At 39.4% G+C, this 18,627-nt stretch overlaps 6 protein-coding genes and 1 non-coding gene across 8 annotated transcripts; 4 read left to right on the forward strand and 3 right to left on the reverse strand.

Moving 5' to 3' along the window:
* The first annotated feature begins 788 nt into the window (after positions 1-788).
* On the forward strand, positions 789-1,489 carry LOC125590312 (subtilisin-like protease SBT3.18). The gene is made up of 3 exons (XM_048763776.1): positions 789-897; positions 997-1,088; positions 1,162-1,489. The coding sequence occupies exons 1-3, from the start codon at positions 814-816 to the stop codon at positions 1,322-1,324; spliced, it is 339 nt and encodes a 112-aa protein (XP_048619733.1). The 5' UTR covers positions 789-813; the 3' UTR covers positions 1,325-1,489.
* LOC106444640 (subtilisin-like protease SBT3.18) lies at positions 1,480-4,336 on the forward strand. Its single transcript, XM_022716932.2, has 6 exons — positions 1,480-2,371; positions 2,631-2,698; positions 2,777-3,025; positions 3,107-3,221; positions 3,348-3,561; positions 3,634-4,336. Exons 1-6 carry the CDS (start codon positions 1,493-1,495, stop codon positions 4,215-4,217), a joined length of 2,109 nt encoding a protein of 702 aa, XP_022572653.1. The 5' UTR covers positions 1,480-1,492; the 3' UTR covers positions 4,218-4,336.
* Positions 4,337-6,447: 2,111 nt separating this feature from the next.
* Positions 6,448-8,668, forward strand: LOC106444641 (F-box/FBD/LRR-repeat protein At4g26340). Of its 2 annotated transcripts, XM_022716934.2 has the most exons (4): positions 6,448-6,760; positions 6,861-7,749; positions 7,832-7,966; positions 8,056-8,668. In XM_022716934.2, exons 2-4 carry the CDS (start codon positions 6,901-6,903, stop codon positions 8,335-8,337), a joined length of 1,266 nt encoding a protein of 421 aa, XP_022572655.1. In that variant the 5' UTR covers positions 6,448-6,760; positions 6,861-6,900; the 3' UTR covers positions 8,338-8,668. The 2 variants fall into 2 exon arrangements, with proteins under 2 accessions (XP_022572655.1, XP_048619739.1); XM_048763782.1 differs by having other exon boundaries at positions 6,448-7,749.
* Positions 8,669-9,712: 1,044 nt separating this feature from the next.
* On the reverse strand, positions 9,713-11,841 carry LOC106440882 (transcription antitermination protein NusB). Its single transcript, XM_013882648.3, has 7 exons — positions 11,480-11,841; positions 11,223-11,299; positions 11,002-11,136; positions 10,835-10,889; positions 10,664-10,751; positions 10,313-10,411; positions 9,713-10,240 (listed from the first exon to the last, which is right to left on the reverse strand). Exons 1-7 carry the CDS (start codon positions 11,770-11,772, stop codon positions 10,103-10,105), a joined length of 885 nt encoding a protein of 294 aa, XP_013738102.1. The 5' UTR covers positions 11,773-11,841; the 3' UTR covers positions 9,713-10,102.
* Positions 11,842-11,939: 98 nt separating this feature from the next.
* On the reverse strand, positions 11,940-12,013 carry TRNAI-AAU. Its single transcript has one exon. It is a non-coding gene; the product is annotated as a tRNA-Ile (tRNA).
* A 375-nt stretch (positions 12,014-12,388) lies between these two features.
* LOC106440884 (E3 ubiquitin-protein ligase SIRP1) lies at positions 12,389-13,969 on the reverse strand. The gene is made up of 2 exons (XM_013882649.3): positions 13,776-13,969; positions 12,389-13,552 (listed from the first exon to the last, which is right to left on the reverse strand). The coding sequence occupies exon 2, from the start codon at positions 13,512-13,514 to the stop codon at positions 12,546-12,548; it is 969 nt and encodes a 322-aa protein (XP_013738103.1). The 5' UTR covers positions 13,515-13,552; positions 13,776-13,969; the 3' UTR covers positions 12,389-12,545.
* A 93-nt stretch (positions 13,970-14,062) lies between these two features.
* On the forward strand, positions 14,063-15,975 carry LOC106444642 (RGS1-HXK1-interacting protein 1-like). The gene is made up of 8 exons (XM_013886094.3): positions 14,063-14,335; positions 14,521-14,587; positions 14,818-14,895; positions 15,021-15,073; positions 15,169-15,305; positions 15,397-15,461; positions 15,592-15,650; positions 15,735-15,975. Exons 1-8 carry the CDS (start codon positions 14,120-14,122, stop codon positions 15,822-15,824), a joined length of 765 nt encoding a protein of 254 aa, XP_013741548.1. The 5' UTR covers positions 14,063-14,119; the 3' UTR covers positions 15,825-15,975.
* The last annotated feature ends 2,652 nt before the right edge of the window (positions 15,976-18,627 follow it).

Genomic DNA, 18,627 nt, shown 5'->3' on the forward strand with positions numbered 1-18,627 from the left:
TTCGAGAGTGTCTTGTGAAGGGTATTGTGAAGACGATGTTTGTACGCACAGGAGATCAGTTGGCCGACATGCTTACGAAAGCATTGTATCCTGCACCCTTCCGGAATAACATGAGCAAGATGGGTGTGATCAACATTTATGCACCTCCATCTTGAGGGGGGCTATTATTATATATGTGTAAACCGGTTTAATCTAGATTATATTAGATTAGCTGGTATACTTGATTTCAGTCTGGTTTACAAGTTGAGTAATTGTATATATATATCTTGTACCAGAACACATTCCGTTTGTGGAAAATAAGAGATCAGTTTACCAATTCTCTCTTTGCTCTCGATCTCTATTATAGTTAATTGATGAAATCTTAGTTCTTTGGAACAAAACTATATTAGAATGTTTAACTTATGGTAGAAGTTAGAATGATGGAACTCGCAAGCTTTAAAACTCTACAAAGGAACACTCTAATCAAACTAGCTAGTTATAGCTTAGCTAATTAGGCTCTTACCTCTAATTGAACCGACCCCTGACAACATGTTGTAGATTTAATGATAAAAGAGAAGCTATAGAACAAAAGGAAGACGTCTCTCACTACATGCCTACTCTTAGAGAAATTTTAAGCAATCTAATTACACAAATGTAGACCTAAAAAGTGTGAATAATGTCAGACTCGTGAGCCTATGCCTTCTTGAGTTAGTCACAATGATAGATTATACACCATTAATATCAACTTGAGTTTGGATTAGTTATATAAATCTGAGTGATTAGCATCAGCAATTTGTAGTGTCGGGCACTCAAGTTTCAGGCCGTATAACATCAATGACAAGATCTCTTGGTGGCATCTCTTTTGCTCTTACATTACTACTTTACTCATCAGTTCAAGCGACAACATCAATTTCTCATGTAAATCGCCAACTCCTAAACCGGTGCATGAAAACCTTTTCATTAACAGATTTGTTTCTTGGTTGGCTTTGGTACGTCTTCTTCACGCTTTTTTTGCAGGTTTACATTGTCTATTTAGGCGCTAACCGGCTACAAAACGCTGCTTTAGCTTCAAGCCACCATCTTCATCTTCTTTCAAAAGTCTTTACAAGGTTCCTTCAGAACTCATCTACTGTACAGTCCTTTTTATAATCTGGACCGCTAATTTTGGATATCTTGTTATAGCAAAGAAGATGCAGGACGATCCATGCTGTACAGTTACACCTACGGCTTCTCAGGCTTCTCTGCCAAACTCAACTCAACACAAGCTGCTTCTTTAGCAAGTAAATACTTCCATTTTTATATTATGGCGGCAAAATTATACCGACCGTTAAAGAACTCGGTTTAGTTTTGGTTATCCTTGGCCAAAATAACAATATTATTGTTTCAGTGAAACCAGTAAGATAATTCGGTTTAGTTTTGCTAAATTGCTAATCAGCTATCATAAAACCGGTTTGTAAATTGACTTTATTACAAAACAAAACCGGTTAAGCTTAACCGGGAAGTTATTATAGAAATGAACCAGGTCATAACGGTTTTCAAGAGCCGAAGCTTGAAGCTGCACACAACAAGGAGTTGGGACTTCTTAGGTCTCACCGTCGACAACACCGGCCATACTCCTCCGCCGCAGCTCGCCTATGGCTCCGACGTCATCGTCGGAATCTTTGACACTGGTCTCTTCTCTATCTCGATATCTTCCTTGTTTCAGAGCTCTCTTAATCTTAAAATCTGTTACTTTCGATTAGGGATTTGGCCGGAATCGGAGAGTTTTAAGGAACCGCCGGAGGCGAAACCGATACCTTCGTCGTGGAAAGGAAAATGCGTCGGAGGAGACGTACGTTGCAACCGCAAACTCATCGGCGCTCGATTTTACCTCAAAGGATTCGAGGAGGCGTACGGGGAGGTCGACCGCACGCGAGATCGGGAATACAGATCGCCGCGCGATCGCCTCGGTCACGGCACGCATACAGCTTCCACCGCCGTCGGATCCGTTGTTTTCATCGTCTCCGGGTTCGCCGGCGGCGTCGCTCGAGGCGGAGCTCCGTCGGCGAGATTGGCGGTGTACAAGACGTGCTGGGGGAAGGACTTCGAAGGGGTTTGCACGGAGGCTGATATATTGGCGGCTTTCGACGACGCGGTTCGCGACGGTGTGGATGTGATCTCGGCGTCTTTTGGTTCGTCGCCGCCTTTGACGCCGTTTTTTGAGTCGAGTGCTGATGTTGGAGGTTTTCATGCTGCGGAGAGGGGGATTAGTGTTGTTTTCTCCGGTGGGAATGATGGGCCTGATCCTGGGCTTGTTCAGAATGTAGCTCCTTGGGCGGTTTCTGTTGCTGCTTCGACGATGGATCGGAGTTTCCCCACAAACATTGTTATCGACGGTGGTTTCACTCTCACGGTACTGACTTTAATGATCGTTGCTTTATAATAGACTTAGGGTACGAATGTGTGACCAAGGAACAAAAAGGAATAATGCATTAGTTCTTAAAAAAAAAAAAAAATTTTTTTATTCTTTCTCACTTTTTTTTTTAGAGAATTAAAGAACAAAATTCTTAGTTGTTAAATTTGTTAAATTTGAGAAAGAACAACCATTACTTTTCATTTCTGCTATTTTATTCCCGTAAATAGTACCTTTTAAAAAAGTTTCAGTCTTTCAGGGGCAGAGCTTGGTTTCTCAGGAGATCACTGGTACATTAGCTCTTGCAACGACGTATTTTGATGGAGGGTATTTGCTCAACTCAACACTCTAATTCGTAGCTTATTAGAGTAAATGGTGTGTTACAGTAAAGGCTGATGTTTGCAGGGTTTGCAAATGGGAGAACTGGTTAAAGAAACTGGCCACTGAGATGATAATTCTTTGCTTCTCTACTTTGGGTCCGGTTCAGTTCATCGAAGAAGCACAAGCTGCTGTCATAAGAGCAAACGCATCAGCGCTTATATTTGCAGCCTCACCCACAAAGCAGCTTGTGGAAGAAGTAGACGTGATCCCAACAGTTCGTGTTGATATCCTTGGAGGGACTAGGATTAGGAACTATCTTGCTCGTTCGCCTACGTAAGCCGCATACTGTTTCCAACTTTCCATTCACTAATCTGATATACTAACTCATTATATTGCTTTTTGTGAAAATTGAAGAGTGCCAGTGGTGAAAGTTGGACCGAGCAAAACTGTTATTGGAGAGATTACAGCACCTTCTGTTGCATATTTCTCCTCGAGAGGACCTAGTTCACTATCACCTGATATTCTCAAGGTACAATCGCTTTTAGTTTATTCTGATGCTCTATAAGTTGTATGTTTGAGTCTACTGTTGTGTTGATGTATTTGAGATAGTGCCAGATGTCTCAGCTTTGTGAATATTGGTCTTTGGTCTGTGCAGCCAGATATTACAGCGCCTGGCATTGGGATATTGGGAGCATGGCCTCCCAAAACTCCACCTACACTGTTACCAGGAGACCACCGATCTGTTGAGTGGAACTTCCAGTCTGGAACGTCAATGTCATGTCCTCATGTGGCTGGAGTTATGGCACTTCTCCAATCTGCTCACCCTGACTGGTCACCAGCTGCAATCAGAAGCGCCATCATGACCACAGGTTAGCTCGCTCGCATAGTTTTGTACTGACAAACTCATATATGATATTAATCCATCTTCTTACCGTTTCCAGCGGGTACAAGAGACACGAGCAATGACTTGATCCTCTCTGGTGGTTCAATGAAACCCACTGACCCGTTTGATATCGGTGCTGGACATATAAACCCTTTGAAAGCAATGGATCCTGGTCTGGTTTACAATACCAAAACCGAAGACTACGTTCTCTTCTTGTGCAACATTGGCTACACTGATCAACAAATCAAGTCCATGCTTCTTCTCCACTCAGAATCTTCCACAACATGCCTTCCCTCTCACTCGTACCCAACCAATGCTGATTTCAACTATCCATCTATTACCATACCGAGCCTGAGATTCACTAGGACCATAAAACGTACTGTAAGCAACGTTGGTCCAAACAAAAACACTGTTTTCTTCGTAGACATTGTTAGACCAGTGGGAGTGGAAGTTGAAGTCTGGCCGCGGATTCTGGTGTTCTCCAAGTGCCAACAAGAACACTCGTATTATGTTACATTCACGCCAACCAAGACATCCTCTGGTCGGTATGTGTTTGGAGAGATCATTTGGACAAATGGGTTCCATCGAGTTAGAAGTCCGTTGGTTGTGTGCTTAAGCAACAGTGGTTTTGTTGCAAAGTAGTTGAGAAAAAATATGTAACGTCGGGCTCACGTTAAAAGAGACGGTGTGTTCTCATCGCTATGTACTTTACCGATGTATATAACATTCTATTATGAGAAAGCCTGGTCCGTTTTAATTTAGTCGCTGCTTTATATACTATGGTAATCTATGAGGGGTAGAGTGCAAATATATGATGTTTGTGGGTATATGGACGCCAATTAACTATTTTTCTTTTAACATTTTAAATCTTTTTTTTTCTTATCATTCGGCATATATTCAGCTTTTATAAAATACAATGATTTGGTTTAATAAATGGGCAATTGTCAATAATAGCACATTTTGAAGTTTATGTCTCAAAAATAGCACTAGAAGGTGAAAGTCACAAAAATGACATTCATTAAAGGGTAAAATATCTCTAATACCATTGGTTTAAAATTAAATAAACAAACAAAAATAAATAAAAATAAATAAAATAAAATAAAATAAAATAAAAAAAAAAGAAATTTTTTTATAGTTTCAGATTATATTTTTCAGATTCGAAATTTTTATAAATTTTTTTTTCAAATTTTTTTTCAAATTTTTTTTTATTTTTTTTTAATTTTTTTTTTTATAATTTAAAAATACTTTTTAAAACTGTTTTTAAAATTTTTAATTTTTTATTTTTTATTTTAGTATTTATTTTTTATAAAATTTTAAACCCTAATTCCAAAACCTCACCACTTAATTCTAAACCCTAAGGTTTGGATTAATTAACCCAAGGGGTATAAATGTATATTTACTTCTTTAATGAAACCTATTTTTGTGACTTTGAGCCTTGAGTGCTACTTTGGGAACAAAAACTTGGTTTAGTGCTATTCTAGTCTTTTTCTCTTAATAAAATTCAATATTATATTTTATTAAATATTTTTTTTCTATATATAAATTAAATAAATCTAGTCTCTATTTATAAAAAAAATTAAAATGATAAGTTTATATAAAAATAAAAATGAATTATTTAATTTATAATGAAATTATTGGTTTTAGATAACTAAAAGATATGAATATCAATTTTTTTTAGAAACTGACATATGTCAATATATCGTCGATGGTCCACACATTCTACTTATTCAATAATCAACTAGATTTTGACCCGCACGCCCGTGCGGGTGTATTTTTTTAAAACAAATATGATGCTATTTGCTTTTTAAGTCACTATTTAGGGTTGGGCAAAACACTCGAATTCAAAGAATCAAACCGAATCCAATCCGAATAAGTAGTACTAAATCCGAACCGGAATTGATTAAATATCCAAATTATTCAAAATTTTGGTATTTGAAGAACTGAAACCTAATCCAATCCGAACCGAAGTATTTTGGGTATCCAAAATAGATTTATATACTTATATACATATATTAATTAATTTTAGATTTAATATATATATAAATTAAAACATCCAGAATATATATGATACTTTAAGTTCGCATAAATGCTTGAAAATAAATACAAATAATTAAACGTAAATATCTTAAATAGTTAAAAAATACTCAAAACTCCAAAAATACTTAAATAATTATTAATTCTCTATCCAAATATTTAAACCAAACCTATTTAAATTGGTTATCCAAATCCGAACCAAATCCTCAAAGATCTGAACACGAAATCCAAAAAGACTCGAAAACGAACCCGAACTCCCACCCCTAATCACTATTATATATATATATATCCTATATGTATCATCATAGGTTACAAAATATGTGTTATCATATAATTAATCATATTTTATACGTACCATCAAATAAGTTTTTTTTTATAATTAATAATATTTTATACGTACAATCATATAAATAATTTCATATATTATATTTTAAATTTAATGTGAAATATAAAAGCCATAATTTAACTTGGTTTTTGAAATTGGGCTTTGTATTGTATTTTTATTATATATATTGAAAACATTTTTATAATAGTTATTGGAAAATATGTTAGTAAAAATCAAATTTTGAATATATGTATATTTTTGAATGAATTTTTGATATAAATCAATTTTAAATTATTATTTTGATTTGAATATATATATTAAGTAACATAGACCCATTACTTTTTAATACAATGTAATGGACTTTTGATTTTTTTAGTAGCATAAGCCCATTATTGTTTTTTCTAACTTACTGCTATCCATGTTTCCAAACAGAACTATTTTTTTAATTACTATTCATATTGCCAAACAATCCAATTTGTACTTCAATTTTAATAATATATAGATATACTGAATCTATTCAACACTAAATATTCTAAATCATCAAATTTTATTTTTAACATGTTATTTGTAATGATTCAATTTTTAAATATCTTATTAACACACTTCAGATAGTCTGAGTCATACTTGGTAATCTAGGATTTTATTAGATCCTCTGCCATCCTATCCTCTGCTGAGAAAACTTCACCTAATTTTGGATTCAGATCAAAACTCTTCTGACTATTCACAGACCGTGAATCATCCCCCTCTCCTAGCTGTTCTGGTCTCATCTTATCATCTTAGAAGTTTAGTAAGGAATACTACTAGGGTAATCTCCAAACAAACAACTGTGAGTTTTGCCGTGATCACCATAACTGTTGTTGTTGTTGTTTTATTTTTCTTTTCTCAGCTACGGTTTATGAACCCCTCTAGGTTTTTCCAATCTGCAGGACCGTAGACAATTGTCCTTAGGTTACTGCTAGTTTCTACATGGACAACCTCAGTCATCTTCCGGATGATTTGCTCTTGCGAATATTGTCACTCAACACGACAAAAGAAGCTATGGCCACAAGTCTTTTGTCCAAAAGATGGCGTTCTCTTTGGACTTTAGTTCCAGGGCTTTCATACGACCATAGCAATCACAATGGTGACTACAAGAGCTTCACGCAATTTGTTTACAGGTCTTTCCTATCAAACAAGGCACCAATTCTAGAACACCTGCATCTGAGTCTCGGCCCTGACTGTCCCTCTGTAGATATTGGACTATGGATTAATCTTGCACTTAGTCGCCGTGTCGGTGAGCTGCATATTCATATTGTTATTCCTTATCCCAAGAAAGTGTCTGTTACTTTACCGAGTAGCCTGTATACCTCTGAAAACCTTCAAAGACTGTCACTCACAAACTGCGTTTTTCTTGATGGTCCTGTTCACGTTCTTCTCCCGTCTCTCAAAACTCTGAGCCTTAAGACTGTCACCTACACAGACAACACGTCTCTACAAATATTTTTATCCGGTTGTCCCAATCTTGAAGTATTGTCTGTGGAAGATCGTTATGATGGCCCACCAATGGATGTCATTGTCGTGGTGCCTTCCTTACAAAGGCTACATATGTCCCATGGAAATATTGAAACACGTGGGACATATGTGCTAGACGTCCCTTCTTTGAAGTCCCTTGAAATTAGAGATTCGGCAAGGTGCAACTTCCGTCAAATTGAAAACATGCCTGAACTGGTAAATGCACGTGTTTGCTTTGGTGCATCTAGTACCCACGAGTTTCTGAAAGCTCTCACTTCTGTCCGTCGTCTTACGCTAACACAACCACTTACGCTAAAATCAGAGGTAATATCAAACTATATATTAACATTAAATTGTCCTCCCAGTATATTATATATTACTTATGTAGTTGTTGCATATGAAACAGGTAGTGAATCCATGTGGTATAATCTTCAACCAGCTTGTCCATCTAGACTTGCGTACATTTGCTGTAGGTTGGTGGGATCTACTTATTTGTATGCTCCAGTATTCTCCCAACCTACGATTTCTCAAACTCATTGATGTATGTGGTCTCTTTAAATACACTTTTTATCCGGTTTAAGTTCTCCAATGTTGTGTGGTGTCTGATGACTATGTCCATGTTCTTAAAAGGTTGCTATATATTTCTCTGACATGGATAACCCATCTGGTTGGAAGCCGCCGAGTTCTGTTCCAGAGTGTTTACTGCACAGTGTGGAGGCTTTCGAGTGGTTCCAGGACAAAGGAAGACAGGTAGATAGAGAGATGGCAACATATGTACTAAAGAATGCTCTTCGTTTAAAGACGGCGACATTCTCTACCATATCGACTGATATGGGGGAGAAGTGTCAAATGCTCAAGGAGTTGGAATCTGTAGCTACAGCTTCTCCTTCGGCTCAGATTCTTTTCGACTGAACAATCATAGCACATTTAGTGTTCTTATTCTCTCTTCTTAATCATGGCTGTGTTTGTTTTTTTGGTTGGACTGATGTATCAGGTTTGTAAAATGAACTGATTATACAACTTTTTCTTTTCTCAAAATATGGGACACAAGTTGAAAATGAAGGAAACATTAAGGCCAAATTGTCGTTTCAGACTTGGACACACATATTAAGACCGACATTTCTTGCTTTAGTTTTAAAGCTTGAGGTGTTGGTGTTGGTGCTCGATCCTTTGGTTGTGGAACAAGATATTATAGGCTTCAATATCGTGCTACCTTCCTTACAAAGGCTAAATATCTCCCTCTCCCAGCAAAGTTTTGGATTACATAGGCCGTGTGTGATAGATGTTCCTTCTTTGAAGTACCTTAAAAGTTGCGGTACGGCAAGTAACAACTTCTGTCAAATTGAAAACATGCCTGAGCTGGTAAGGGCAGATGTTGATCTTACTCTAGGAGTTAGTACCCACAAGAAGTTTCTGAGAGCTCTTACTTCCGTCCGTCATCTTACGCTATGGTGGACAACCCCAAAGGTGATAACAAACTATATAGAAAACATTAAATCGTCCGACTGCAAAAATTATATATATTATAAATTAGCTGGCATATGAAACAGGTTGTGAATCCTTCTGGTAGAATCTTCAACCAGCTTGTCCATCTAGTCTTGTATACATCTAGTGTACATTATTCGGATCTAGTTACTTGTATGCTCCAAGATTCTCCCAAACTATCCTCAAACTCATTGATGATGTAAGTGGTCTCTATAAAACAGTTTTTATCCGGTTAAGGTTTCCAATATTTGTGGTGTTTGACTGATGACTCTTAGACAAAAAAAAGAAGAAGAGACTGATGAATCTGTTGTTGACTGTTAACTATGTCCATGGTCTTAGAAGCTTGACATATATCTCTCTCGCATGGATAAACCAACTGGTTGGAAGCCGCCGAGTTCTGTTCCAGAGTGTTTACTGCACAGTCTTGAGGCTTTTGAGTGGTCCAGATACATAGGAAGAAGACAAGAAGATAGAGAGATGTCAACATATGTACTAAAGAACGCTACTTGTTTAAAGATTGCGACATTCTCTCCATTATCGACTGATTTGGGAGAGAAGTATCAGATGCTCAAGGAGTTGGCCTCTGTAGCTACAGCTTCTGCTTCGTGTCAGCTTCTTTTCGACTGAACAATCAATCATTTACGGTATTAATTTATCGAATATTAATTTAATGTTTTTGATCTCTCTTCTTATGATGGCTGTGTTTGGTTTTTGGTTGAACCGGATTGTGTTGGGAGACGAATTGTTTTGTTGACTGGTTTACTTCATGAACTATTTTGAACTTGTAACAAAAAAAAACTCATTATACAACTTTTTCTTTTCTCAAAATATGGGATACAAGTTGAAAGATGATCATACAAAGACAGAAACATTAAAGCAACTACATAAGGGAGAATAATCATGTTGTGTTCATACTAAGTTGAAAGATGATCATACAAAGACAGAAACACTAAAGCAACTACATAAGGGAGAATGATCATACAAATATAGGGCATGTTGTGTTCTTAGCAATAATCATCTTGAGCTGCAATGGATTAGATAAATTCAGTCCCAGTTACCAAAAGCTTCGGACCAGAATCTCTCCTGGTCTAGACTCTAAGATCATCGGATCAACACTTTACTTACGAGCTATTCCCCACGAACCAAAATCTGATGTCCGCCTCCAAACGTAGATGCGGGTTTGTTCTTAAACTTAAACCGGCACTTCTTGCTTTGATTCTAAAGCTTGAGGTGTTGGTGTTGGTGCTCTATCCTTGACAAATGTCCTAAGGCATCCGTTGATTATGCGTGGCGCTGACCCATCGCAGAACCGTTTTGCAAGATCAACAGCCTTTTGCCACATCATTATTTTAACAGTGTTAGTTCACAAAAAGATCAAGGTTATCACATTGCAAAGATATACCTCGTTAATGACAATCGGGTGTCGAGTTTCAATGACTGCAATTTCAGACATTGCTAAGTGGAGAATCGAAAACTCTAGAATCCTCCCAGCTGGTGCACTCTGAGAATAGGTGCAGCAACATCCATAAGGTATTTATCAGTAGTGCGAGATGAAAAGATATGAAATACAGTCACACAATCAAAACAAGAAGCCGCTTCTAGATGCTTAACCATACTCAGAAGTAAAATGTTGAGCTCAGGGTGCAAACAACAAGAAATGGGCAATGGACTATCAGAAACGAAGCTTTGAGTTTGGTGGTCCCTTAGTTTTCAACTATACAGAACTTGACATTCAAGTGTGTTCAGTTTGTACCTTCCAATCTGGAGGGGAGATTTTATCGATGATGACGACATGAGTATCCCATTTATCAGCCACTGCAGCCAAAAGTTTCTTTGCAAACCTTTTAGGAAAACACATAGTGGGAATAAGATATCAAGAAGAGTAAGCAGCAATTAGTATTCACTGAAAAGTTTAATAGATTACCGTAAAACAAGCTTGCTGTACACCAGCTTTGGAGGAGCTGAAAGCACTTCTGCTTCTGCAGAAACATGAGAATCAACCAACAAGTAATAGTTAAAAGAGGAAAATCGCCCTGAGAGAATCTCTTTAGCAATATAAGTAGTTTTGCAGTAGAATAAAAAAAAACGTACCAATCTTGGACTCATTTTCATCATGGCGCACAAGCTCATCTTCCCCTTCACTAGTTTCTGTTTTAACAGGAGGTCCTCCAAAGCTCATATGGTTGTATTTCAACAAAGAAGACTTGTCAAACTCGTATCCAGGCTCTGCACAAACCAAATCATGAAGTCATGTCACACACATTGAAAAAATCTAGAAGAATTTTATGCAACTGATCAGAGACAATGTGTACCTCTTCTTGCATTGATCCTCTTTTCAAAGAGACGAATAGGGTCAGAGCCTTCTAAGCATGCGGCATAAAGTATTACACTGTCAAGATCACACACAACCATATACTAGTTCATCACTCATACTAGTATCAAATAATCATATACTAAATTCATTAAAAGCTAGGTTCTTTTGGGTTTACGGTTATAGCTAAAACCCTAAACCAATCTCATGGAACTCTAATTTCAGAACCAAATCGAGAGAGAGAGAGGAGAGACATACAGAGCGAGCTCGCGGGCGGCGCGGGGACTGCTTAATCGACCGCTCTTATCAACCTTCGGCATCGGTACATCTCTCACTTCCTCCGCGGAGATTGTCGGCGTACGGAGAGAACCTTTCGGCGGAGAAAGAAACAGCCGCAGTGTCGACGACCGTCTAAACAAGTTCGCTGGCCGGAGCGAATCGACGGATGTAGTAAAACCCAGAGTACGGTGAGAGTCTAGTGAAAGGTTGCTGGAGAAGTAAGATAGGCTCGATGAAGAACGTAGGCAAAGCGGAGAGATGGTTCCCTCCATTTTTTGGCGTTCGAGCTCTCCTCCTGCTTCTTCGTGTTTTAGTGAGAAGCAGATAACGATATCCGTAAAATAAAAATAAATAAATAAAATATCGGGTAAAAGCATGGAGCAATGCGACGACGTTTTGATACTCTGACCGAGTGTTTAGTTAGGAAGTTTCAAAAATTTGGCCTATACAGGGATCGAACCTGTGACCTTCGCGTTATTAGCACGACGCTCTAACCAACTGAGCTAATAGGCCATTTTGTTTATATATGGTGAGTTATGTTATATATTAAATAATTAAATGAAGTGGTAAGATATTTCTTGGTGTAAGAAGTTTTTGTGACTTCATTCGGACAGGACTCCCCCAGTGACCCAAGACAGGTTTCTTTCATCTTCCATACCTTTTTTTTTAGTGTTGCATGATTGCATCTATGAATCTTGTAGTGATAGCATGCATAAATGTTTTTTCAAGAAATATAAATAGCAAGTGTTGTTCAGATTTTGGTTACCGTCGAATCTAATAAGCGTTTGCGTTTGAATATTATTCATCATGTTGATTTGGTGACTATTGTTGTTGAGATGAGAAACTTGAAATTCCTATTGATTTTTCTTTTTTTTTGGTGTGGCTGGAAAGTGGAAACTTCACACAATACAATTATGCAAATAGGTTCAAAGAATTCAATATATGTGTTCCTAGCAACAAAGAAACTATTCCATTCCACTCCTTAAAAGTGATTCAACGTGACGAATATAGAGAAAGGGTAGAGATTGTTTTCTTTTTTTAATCCTTAACTTGCGTTCTCATTGAGCTGAGACGACCCTGATGTTGATCCTGATGACGAAGAGGAGGAAGAGAACAATCCACTGAACGGCCACCGTAATGAGAACCTTCTCTCGCTCCCGCTAATGTTCCTTGCATTCTCTTCCACGTTCTCATTACTTAAGTTGACCCCTACACTTCTTGTTCTCGGTCTCACCAGATCAGTCTTTAACTCCTCATCAGGAGGTAGTTCATATCGGCACACGGGACACGAACTGTGAAGCTCAAGCCACGGTACTATACACCTGATGTGAAACTTGTGCTTACACGGCATCTCTTTAGCTTCACATCCTTTGTCAAACTCATCCAAACAAACTGAGCATTGCAACGGCTCACATATCTTAACCATTGGGAGATTATCCACTGCCTCTTTTCGTGCTGGAAGAGTCCCTTGTCGCCTTATTAGATCGTTATCAGCTAGACTTCGAAGCAAGTGGTCTAACTCCGGTCGAGCTAAGTAATCTCCAATACTGCTCTCATGATCTGAGTTAAGCCCTTCACGAATGCCTTGAAGCAACTGCAGTATCGCAGCTGAGCTTCTCCGTCTCCTCCTCATGATAGAATCAACCTCCCTGTCTAAATCAATCTCTCCATCATGTTCCCTGTCGCGATGACGACGGTGATGATGATGAGGATTGTCGCCAGCAACATTGACCTCACCATTATCAACACCAAACTCTGTCCTCCTAAACCTTCTACGTCTCCTAGGATTGCTCATCATTCCAACCAAGACTGGACCCCACAGAGTCAATGCACGGTCTGTACCAAAATCGGTCTCTTGGTCTTGAACCTCCCTTAGGCTGCTGCTGCTTCCGCCATTATTCTCACCGCTCATTTCCTCTAAAAACCCACTTTGGCAATAGGGACATTTGATATCGGCGTCAATGATTGGATTCACCACTTGTGAACACATATGACACCAATACCTAGCCGCCATCGCCTCTTATTCCTCCCACTCAACTTTGCCTCTCGTCTCTGAAACAACCACAAGACGAACATAAGAAACATGATGAAAACCTATAAAGTTTCCAGCAGATCTAAATTAAAAGGAATTGCATTTGAGGAGATTCATCGCCATCAGGAACATAAAATCCCAGATTTCAGACAGGAAAGTCTTAGGAGATTAGTAAGAGAATCAAGCTTCCTACGCAAACACAAAAAGTGATCCAGAAGACAAAGAAGAAATACAAAACCATACCTTGTAGAAGATTCCAACTTTCTGAAGATCGAGAGGGAAACAAGTGATCTTCCTCCTTCTTTAGATCTCCAACAAGAAGCTCCTTTTATCTTCTGGGGGTCGTCTCAGAAATGGTGGGAGACGAAAGGAAGACGTCGAAGAAGAAAAAGAATAAAATACATTTAGTTACAGACCCAATCTATAAAGCCCATTAAACACAATCAAATGGGCCAAACCGAGCTAACCCGAAGGTAACCACGTCGAATTTGGAATTTAAATTGAACCGAATCAAACCGAACCGGCGTTGAACTCGAAAAGAGGAGGAGAAAACTCGTCACGGTGCCAGAAAGCTAAAATCTCCGACGATGAGCGAAACGGAAGCAACCGGCGTTACCGATGATTACTCTCCAGCGACTTCAATCTCTGCTGATGCGACGATCGGGGCGGTTGATTCGGTGGAGGAAGCCATAGGAGGAGCAGAGAAATGGGTGGATGGTTTCCAGCGTACGGTGAAGGAATCTACAGACTCCGCCATTCGCTCTCTCCGCGAGAACTCCACCTCTCAGTTCCGATCTATACAGGTTTATCATTCTCTCTTCGTTTCACCAATAGATTCTCAGATTAGATAGTGTTAGTTATTGTGGAACCATAGAATTTCTTTCTTCAGCAATCTTCAATGTATTGCTGAGAGGTTGTTGATAATGTCTTTTCACGTTACTTAAAGATATGATGAGTAAACGTTACTTTTGTTTTCTGGAAATTTCAGGATTTAATTCCACATGCTCTGACTCATTATAAGACCTATGAGAATGCTTTCTTCAGCAAAGTTACAGGTAAGTTTACGCCCAAGCTTCATTACTAATTTTACTTGTAGACTACTTTACTGCTTAGGAATATTTTTGAGATATAACAGAGAGTTTCCCACAACCTTTATTTGTAGTTGTAATGATTGTCTCTTCCTCACAGTCCTGATAATCAATTCTTCCATGATTTGTAATGGGGAATCAATCATTATCTGACTCACTATCCCCTTCCTGCTCTTTTTTTTTTGGTTTCTTTGTAGAAGAATTGGTAAACGCGAAGGAGCATCCGGCTGCTTCTGCTGGGATTGGTCTCGCTGCTGGTCTTGTTCTTATGCGAGGTATAACTTCTTCTCTTATCACCTTTAACATTTACAATGTTTCTTTGCGTAGGAGCAGCTTAAAAGTATCTCATCTCTGTCTCTTAGATTTATCTCGTATAATTCTATGGTTCTACTAATTGCAGGCCCTAGAAGATTCTTGTTTCGTCGTACACTAGGCAGATTTCAGAGCGAAGAGGTATCTAGCATGCCAGTGACTTCAGTTTAGTTTGTTGGTTGCCCTTGTTTGTGTCCCTTTCTTGTTTTTTCATCCAATTAAAATCATCTTCTCAGGCGCAGTTCTTGAGAGCTGAGAAGCATGTCCAGGAGCTGAACATGTCTGTGGACTTGATGAAAAAGGAGAGCATGAAATTACTTGAGAGGTCGGCTTTGGCAGAGAAGGATATGAAACGCGGTCTTTCTGAACTCATGTATGCCTTAACATCTTCCGACCCACTTTTTTTGTTTACTTAATTGACTTGTTATTTACGTTATTAAGGCTACTACTGTCATTTTCTGTAGGGACTCTGGAAACAATATACATCGTCTTGCGAAGTCCGTCCACAAGGTTGAATGCGAAGCTGCAGGTAACAACAATATACATATCTTTTACTCCATGTGTCACAGTAGAATATGTTAATGAGTTTAGATCCATGATGTATGTATAATATCACTACATCAGATCTCAATTTACACAGAAACTTGTACTCTATGCAGGTTTAATGGATGGACTGCGGCAAATTCCTGGGAGGGAAGCTATCAAGCTTAGAGCCGAAGTGAGTTTATTGTTTTAATCTCCCTCATGTTTAAGTTTCATTGCAATGAACGGTCAATCATATTATTTTATCTTAAATCATTAGGTGGCTTCTATGACTTCGCTCTTGAGACAGAAGAGGATTGCGTTGAACAAAAGGATCATGGGGATGTCTGAACTAGGAGTTCCCGTCTGATATACAATACAAAACCACCAAGTCTTGAGTTTTTTTTGTAAGTTATTTCGAGTAGATTTTTCGTTAATAAACATCTAACTCTGTCTGAATCCAAATCCTTAGCTTGATACAGATTATGTTTCTTTTCCTGATATTTGAGACCATTGGCTTATTTGCTCGAGTTGGGCGAGTAATAATTTATGAGAAACATATAAAAGTTACTGAATGATTCAAGTAATAGTTGACCCTTGACAAGAAGTTTTTAAAAAGATAAGCCAGTCCCATAACCAACATTGAAACGTAACTATGGGAAACGGAGTGTGGGCCATCCACCCACACGACCAGGTGACGCAACAGTTCTGAGCGGTCTCGTCGCCTTAAATCCTCCAGACGAGCAAGAAGCTTCGGTGGCCTGACCATTCAGTCCGTTAATGTCGAGCGTCTGATCTCTCCTCCTTAGACGCTCTCTCTTGAGCAGAGTCCCTAACTTATCTTTCCCCCTTTTTCCCTTGACTGGAACCGGTACCATCTCCAGACCCATCAGCTTCGCAACCACCCCTGTCTCACACCACACTACACTCTCCCCAGCCACAGTCCGTGGCAGGCGTTTTGTCTGGCTCGATCTCCGTTCATCCCCGCAGCTTGATCTACGTCCACCATGTCTCACCACATCAGCACCGGGGCCAAGCTGGCGCTGAAATGACGATCGGTACATCGCATCCTTACCGTCCAGAGAGAAACGTGGGTACTGGTTCAAAGCGTTCCTCGCCGACCTTAACGGCAAGCAAATAAAACACAGCTATATATTATATACGTCCTATGTACCATGTGCTAGAGAAATGAAACGATTCGTTAAGAGTTCTTGACTATGATGAGTGATTACTATATAACCATGACGTACCTCATGATATCGGAACTGTTAACGCATGACATCCGAACGGGCTGATATAAGTTATCATCATATTAGGGAATAGAATATTCCCATTCTTGAGATTAGGATAACTTCCATTATATTGAGATAATTCCAATTCCGTTAAGGAATATCTTGTCTTTGGAGTTGTATATATACGATGTATTGTCAAACTTGTTCAAGAAGAAAGTCTATTCAGAATATCGTTTCCTATCTTTACATGGTATCAGAGCAGAAATTTTCTGTGACCTAGAATTTTTTTTTTTTTCTGTTTAAAGTTCTTCGAAGTTCGGAGGCTTGTGTTGTTGTTACTGGTTCTCTGTGAGATTCAGCAAAGATGGTTGAAGGTGATGAATCATCGGCTATCAAGAGTGGAACATCGGATAACGTCGGTGACGTTGGCAACAAGATTGCGACGCCTTACTCTCTCCATGCGTCCGATAATCCGGGTGCTATGATCACGTCTGTGACGTTGACAGGAGAGAATTATAATGAGTGGTCTAGTGAAATGACCAATGCTCTTCGTGCCAAACGGAAGCTTGGGTTCATCGATGGATCTATTACGAAACCATCCGCAACCGATTCTAACTTGGAGCTTTGGCTTTCGGTTAACTCGATGATTGTGGGTTGGATTCGAACGTCTATAGAACCGCGTGTGCGGTCTACGGTTACGTTTGTTCAAGATTCTCATAAACTGTGGGAAAATTTGCGCAAACGATTCTCTGTGGGAAATAAGGTGCGAGTGCATCATCTGAAGGAGCAGCTGGCTTCGTGTCGACAAGACGGTCAGCCTGTGATTGAGTTCTTTGGGCGTTTGTCCAAGCTATGGGAGGAGTTGGACATGTATTCACCGCTTCCAAGTTGTACTTGTGCAGCAGCTTCGGAGATTGAGAAAGCTAGAGAAGCTGAGAAGATGCATCAGTTCGTAATGGGCTTAGATGAGGCTCGTTTTGGAGGAATTTGTCAGTCGATCATCTCGTCAGATTCAGATTTGGATATTGGAGAGATATATGCTAAAGTTGTCCGAGAAGAACAACGTCTTAATTCAGCTAAAGAACGGGAGTCTCAGCAGAATGCTATTGGGTTCTTGGCTAAAACCGAAGCAGAGCAAACTACCCCTAGTGCTAACTCCACCGGTTCAGGAAAACGATCACAGTGTGCTCACTGCGGGAGAACTGGTCATGATAAAACAAACTGTTGGCAATTGGTCGGCTTTCCTGACTGGTGGGAAGAACGTTCGTCGGCCAACAGAGGTGGTAATGGAGGAAATAGAGGTGGTTCTCGCGGTGGTCGTGGGCGTGGCTCATCAAATTCTTCGCGTAACACAGGAGCTCGTGTCAACAATGCTCATGCCACTACCTCCAATTCCTCATCCTTCCCAGGTTTCACAGAAGAACAATGGACAGCTCTTACCCAGATGATCCACGAACGAACACGTCCATCTTCTTCTGATAAGCTTTCTGGTAAGAAGAGACATGGTGACCTTATATTGGACACGGGTGCGTCCCATCATATGACGGGCGATTTCTCTCTACTGATTAATGTGTCTGTCATACCACCGTGTCCTGTTGGGTTTGCGGACGGGAACAGAACGTTTGCAACTCACGTTGGCAGTTTGCCATTAACAGATCAAGTCACATTGGAGAAAGCACTATTTGTGCCGAACCTAAATTGTTCTTTGATTTCTGTTTCGAAATTTTTGAGACAGACAAATTGCTTTGCTCTTCTTACTGATACAGTGTGTGTCTTGCAGGACCGTTTTACGAGGACGCTGATTGGAGCCGGTAAAGAGCGAGATGGGGTATACTACTTTCAGGATGTCATGGCTGCAAGGGTTCATCGTGTGACTAGTCCAGTGGTTAGTTCTGCTGATCAGTTCATGTGGCACCAACGGCTAGGGCATCCGTCGTTTTC

The sequence above is a fragment of the Brassica napus genome, chromosome A3 (assembly GCF_020379485.1).
Source record: "Brassica napus cultivar Da-Ae chromosome A3, Da-Ae, whole genome shotgun sequence".
Lineage (NCBI taxonomy): Eukaryota > Viridiplantae > Streptophyta > Magnoliopsida > Brassicales > Brassicaceae > Brassica > Brassica napus.

Coding starts and splice junctions, on each gene's coding strand:
- LOC125590312 (XM_048763776.1), top strand. CDS start 814: ATGACAAGATCTCTTGGTGGCATCTCTTTTGCTCTTACATTACTACTT. Junction 898..996: donor CGACAACATCAATTTCTCAT/GTAAATCGCCAA, acceptor CTTTTTTTGCAG/GTTTACATTGTCTATTTAGG. Junction 1,089..1,161: donor CTTTCAAAAGTCTTTACAAG/GTTCCTTCAGAA, acceptor ATCTTGTTATAG/CAAAGAAGATGCAGGACGAT.
- LOC106444640 (XM_022716932.2), top strand. CDS start 1,493: ATGAACCAGGTCATAACGGTTTTCAAGAGCCGAAGCTTGAAGCTGCAC. Junction 2,372..2,630: donor ACGGTGGTTTCACTCTCACG/GTACTGACTTTA, acceptor TCAGTCTTTCAG/GGGCAGAGCTTGGTTTCTCA. Junction 3,222..3,347: donor TATCACCTGATATTCTCAAG/GTACAATCGCTT, acceptor TGGTCTGTGCAG/CCAGATATTACAGCGCCTGG.
- LOC106444641 (XM_048763782.1), top strand. CDS start 6,901: ATGGACAACCTCAGTCATCTTCCGGATGATTTGCTCTTGCGAATATTG. Junction 7,750..7,831: donor CACTTACGCTAAAATCAGAG/GTAATATCAAAC, acceptor CATATGAAACAG/GTAGTGAATCCATGTGGTAT. Junction 7,967..8,055: donor GATTTCTCAAACTCATTGAT/GTATGTGGTCTC, acceptor TGTTCTTAAAAG/GTTGCTATATATTTCTCTGA.
- LOC106440882 (XM_013882648.3), bottom strand. CDS start 11,772: ATGGAGGGAACCATCTCTCCGCTTTGCCTACGTTCTTCATCGAGCCTA. Junction 10,890..11,001: donor TGAAAATGAGTCCAAGATTG/GTACGTTTTTTT, acceptor ATGTTTCTGCAG/AAGCAGAAGTGCTTTCAGCT. Junction 10,412..10,663: donor TCTCCCCTCCAGATTGGAAG/GTACAAACTGAA, acceptor ACCTATTCTCAG/AGTGCACCAGCTGGGAGGAT.
- LOC106440884 (XM_013882649.3), bottom strand. CDS start 13,514: ATGGCGGCTAGGTATTGGTGTCATATGTGTTCACAAGTGGTGAATCCA.
- LOC106444642 (XM_013886094.3), top strand. CDS start 14,120: ATGAGCGAAACGGAAGCAACCGGCGTTACCGATGATTACTCTCCAGCG. Junction 15,462..15,591: donor GGTTGAATGCGAAGCTGCAG/GTAACAACAATA, acceptor TACTCTATGCAG/GTTTAATGGATGGACTGCGG. Junction 15,651..15,734: donor CTATCAAGCTTAGAGCCGAA/GTGAGTTTATTG, acceptor TTAAATCATTAG/GTGGCTTCTATGACTTCGCT.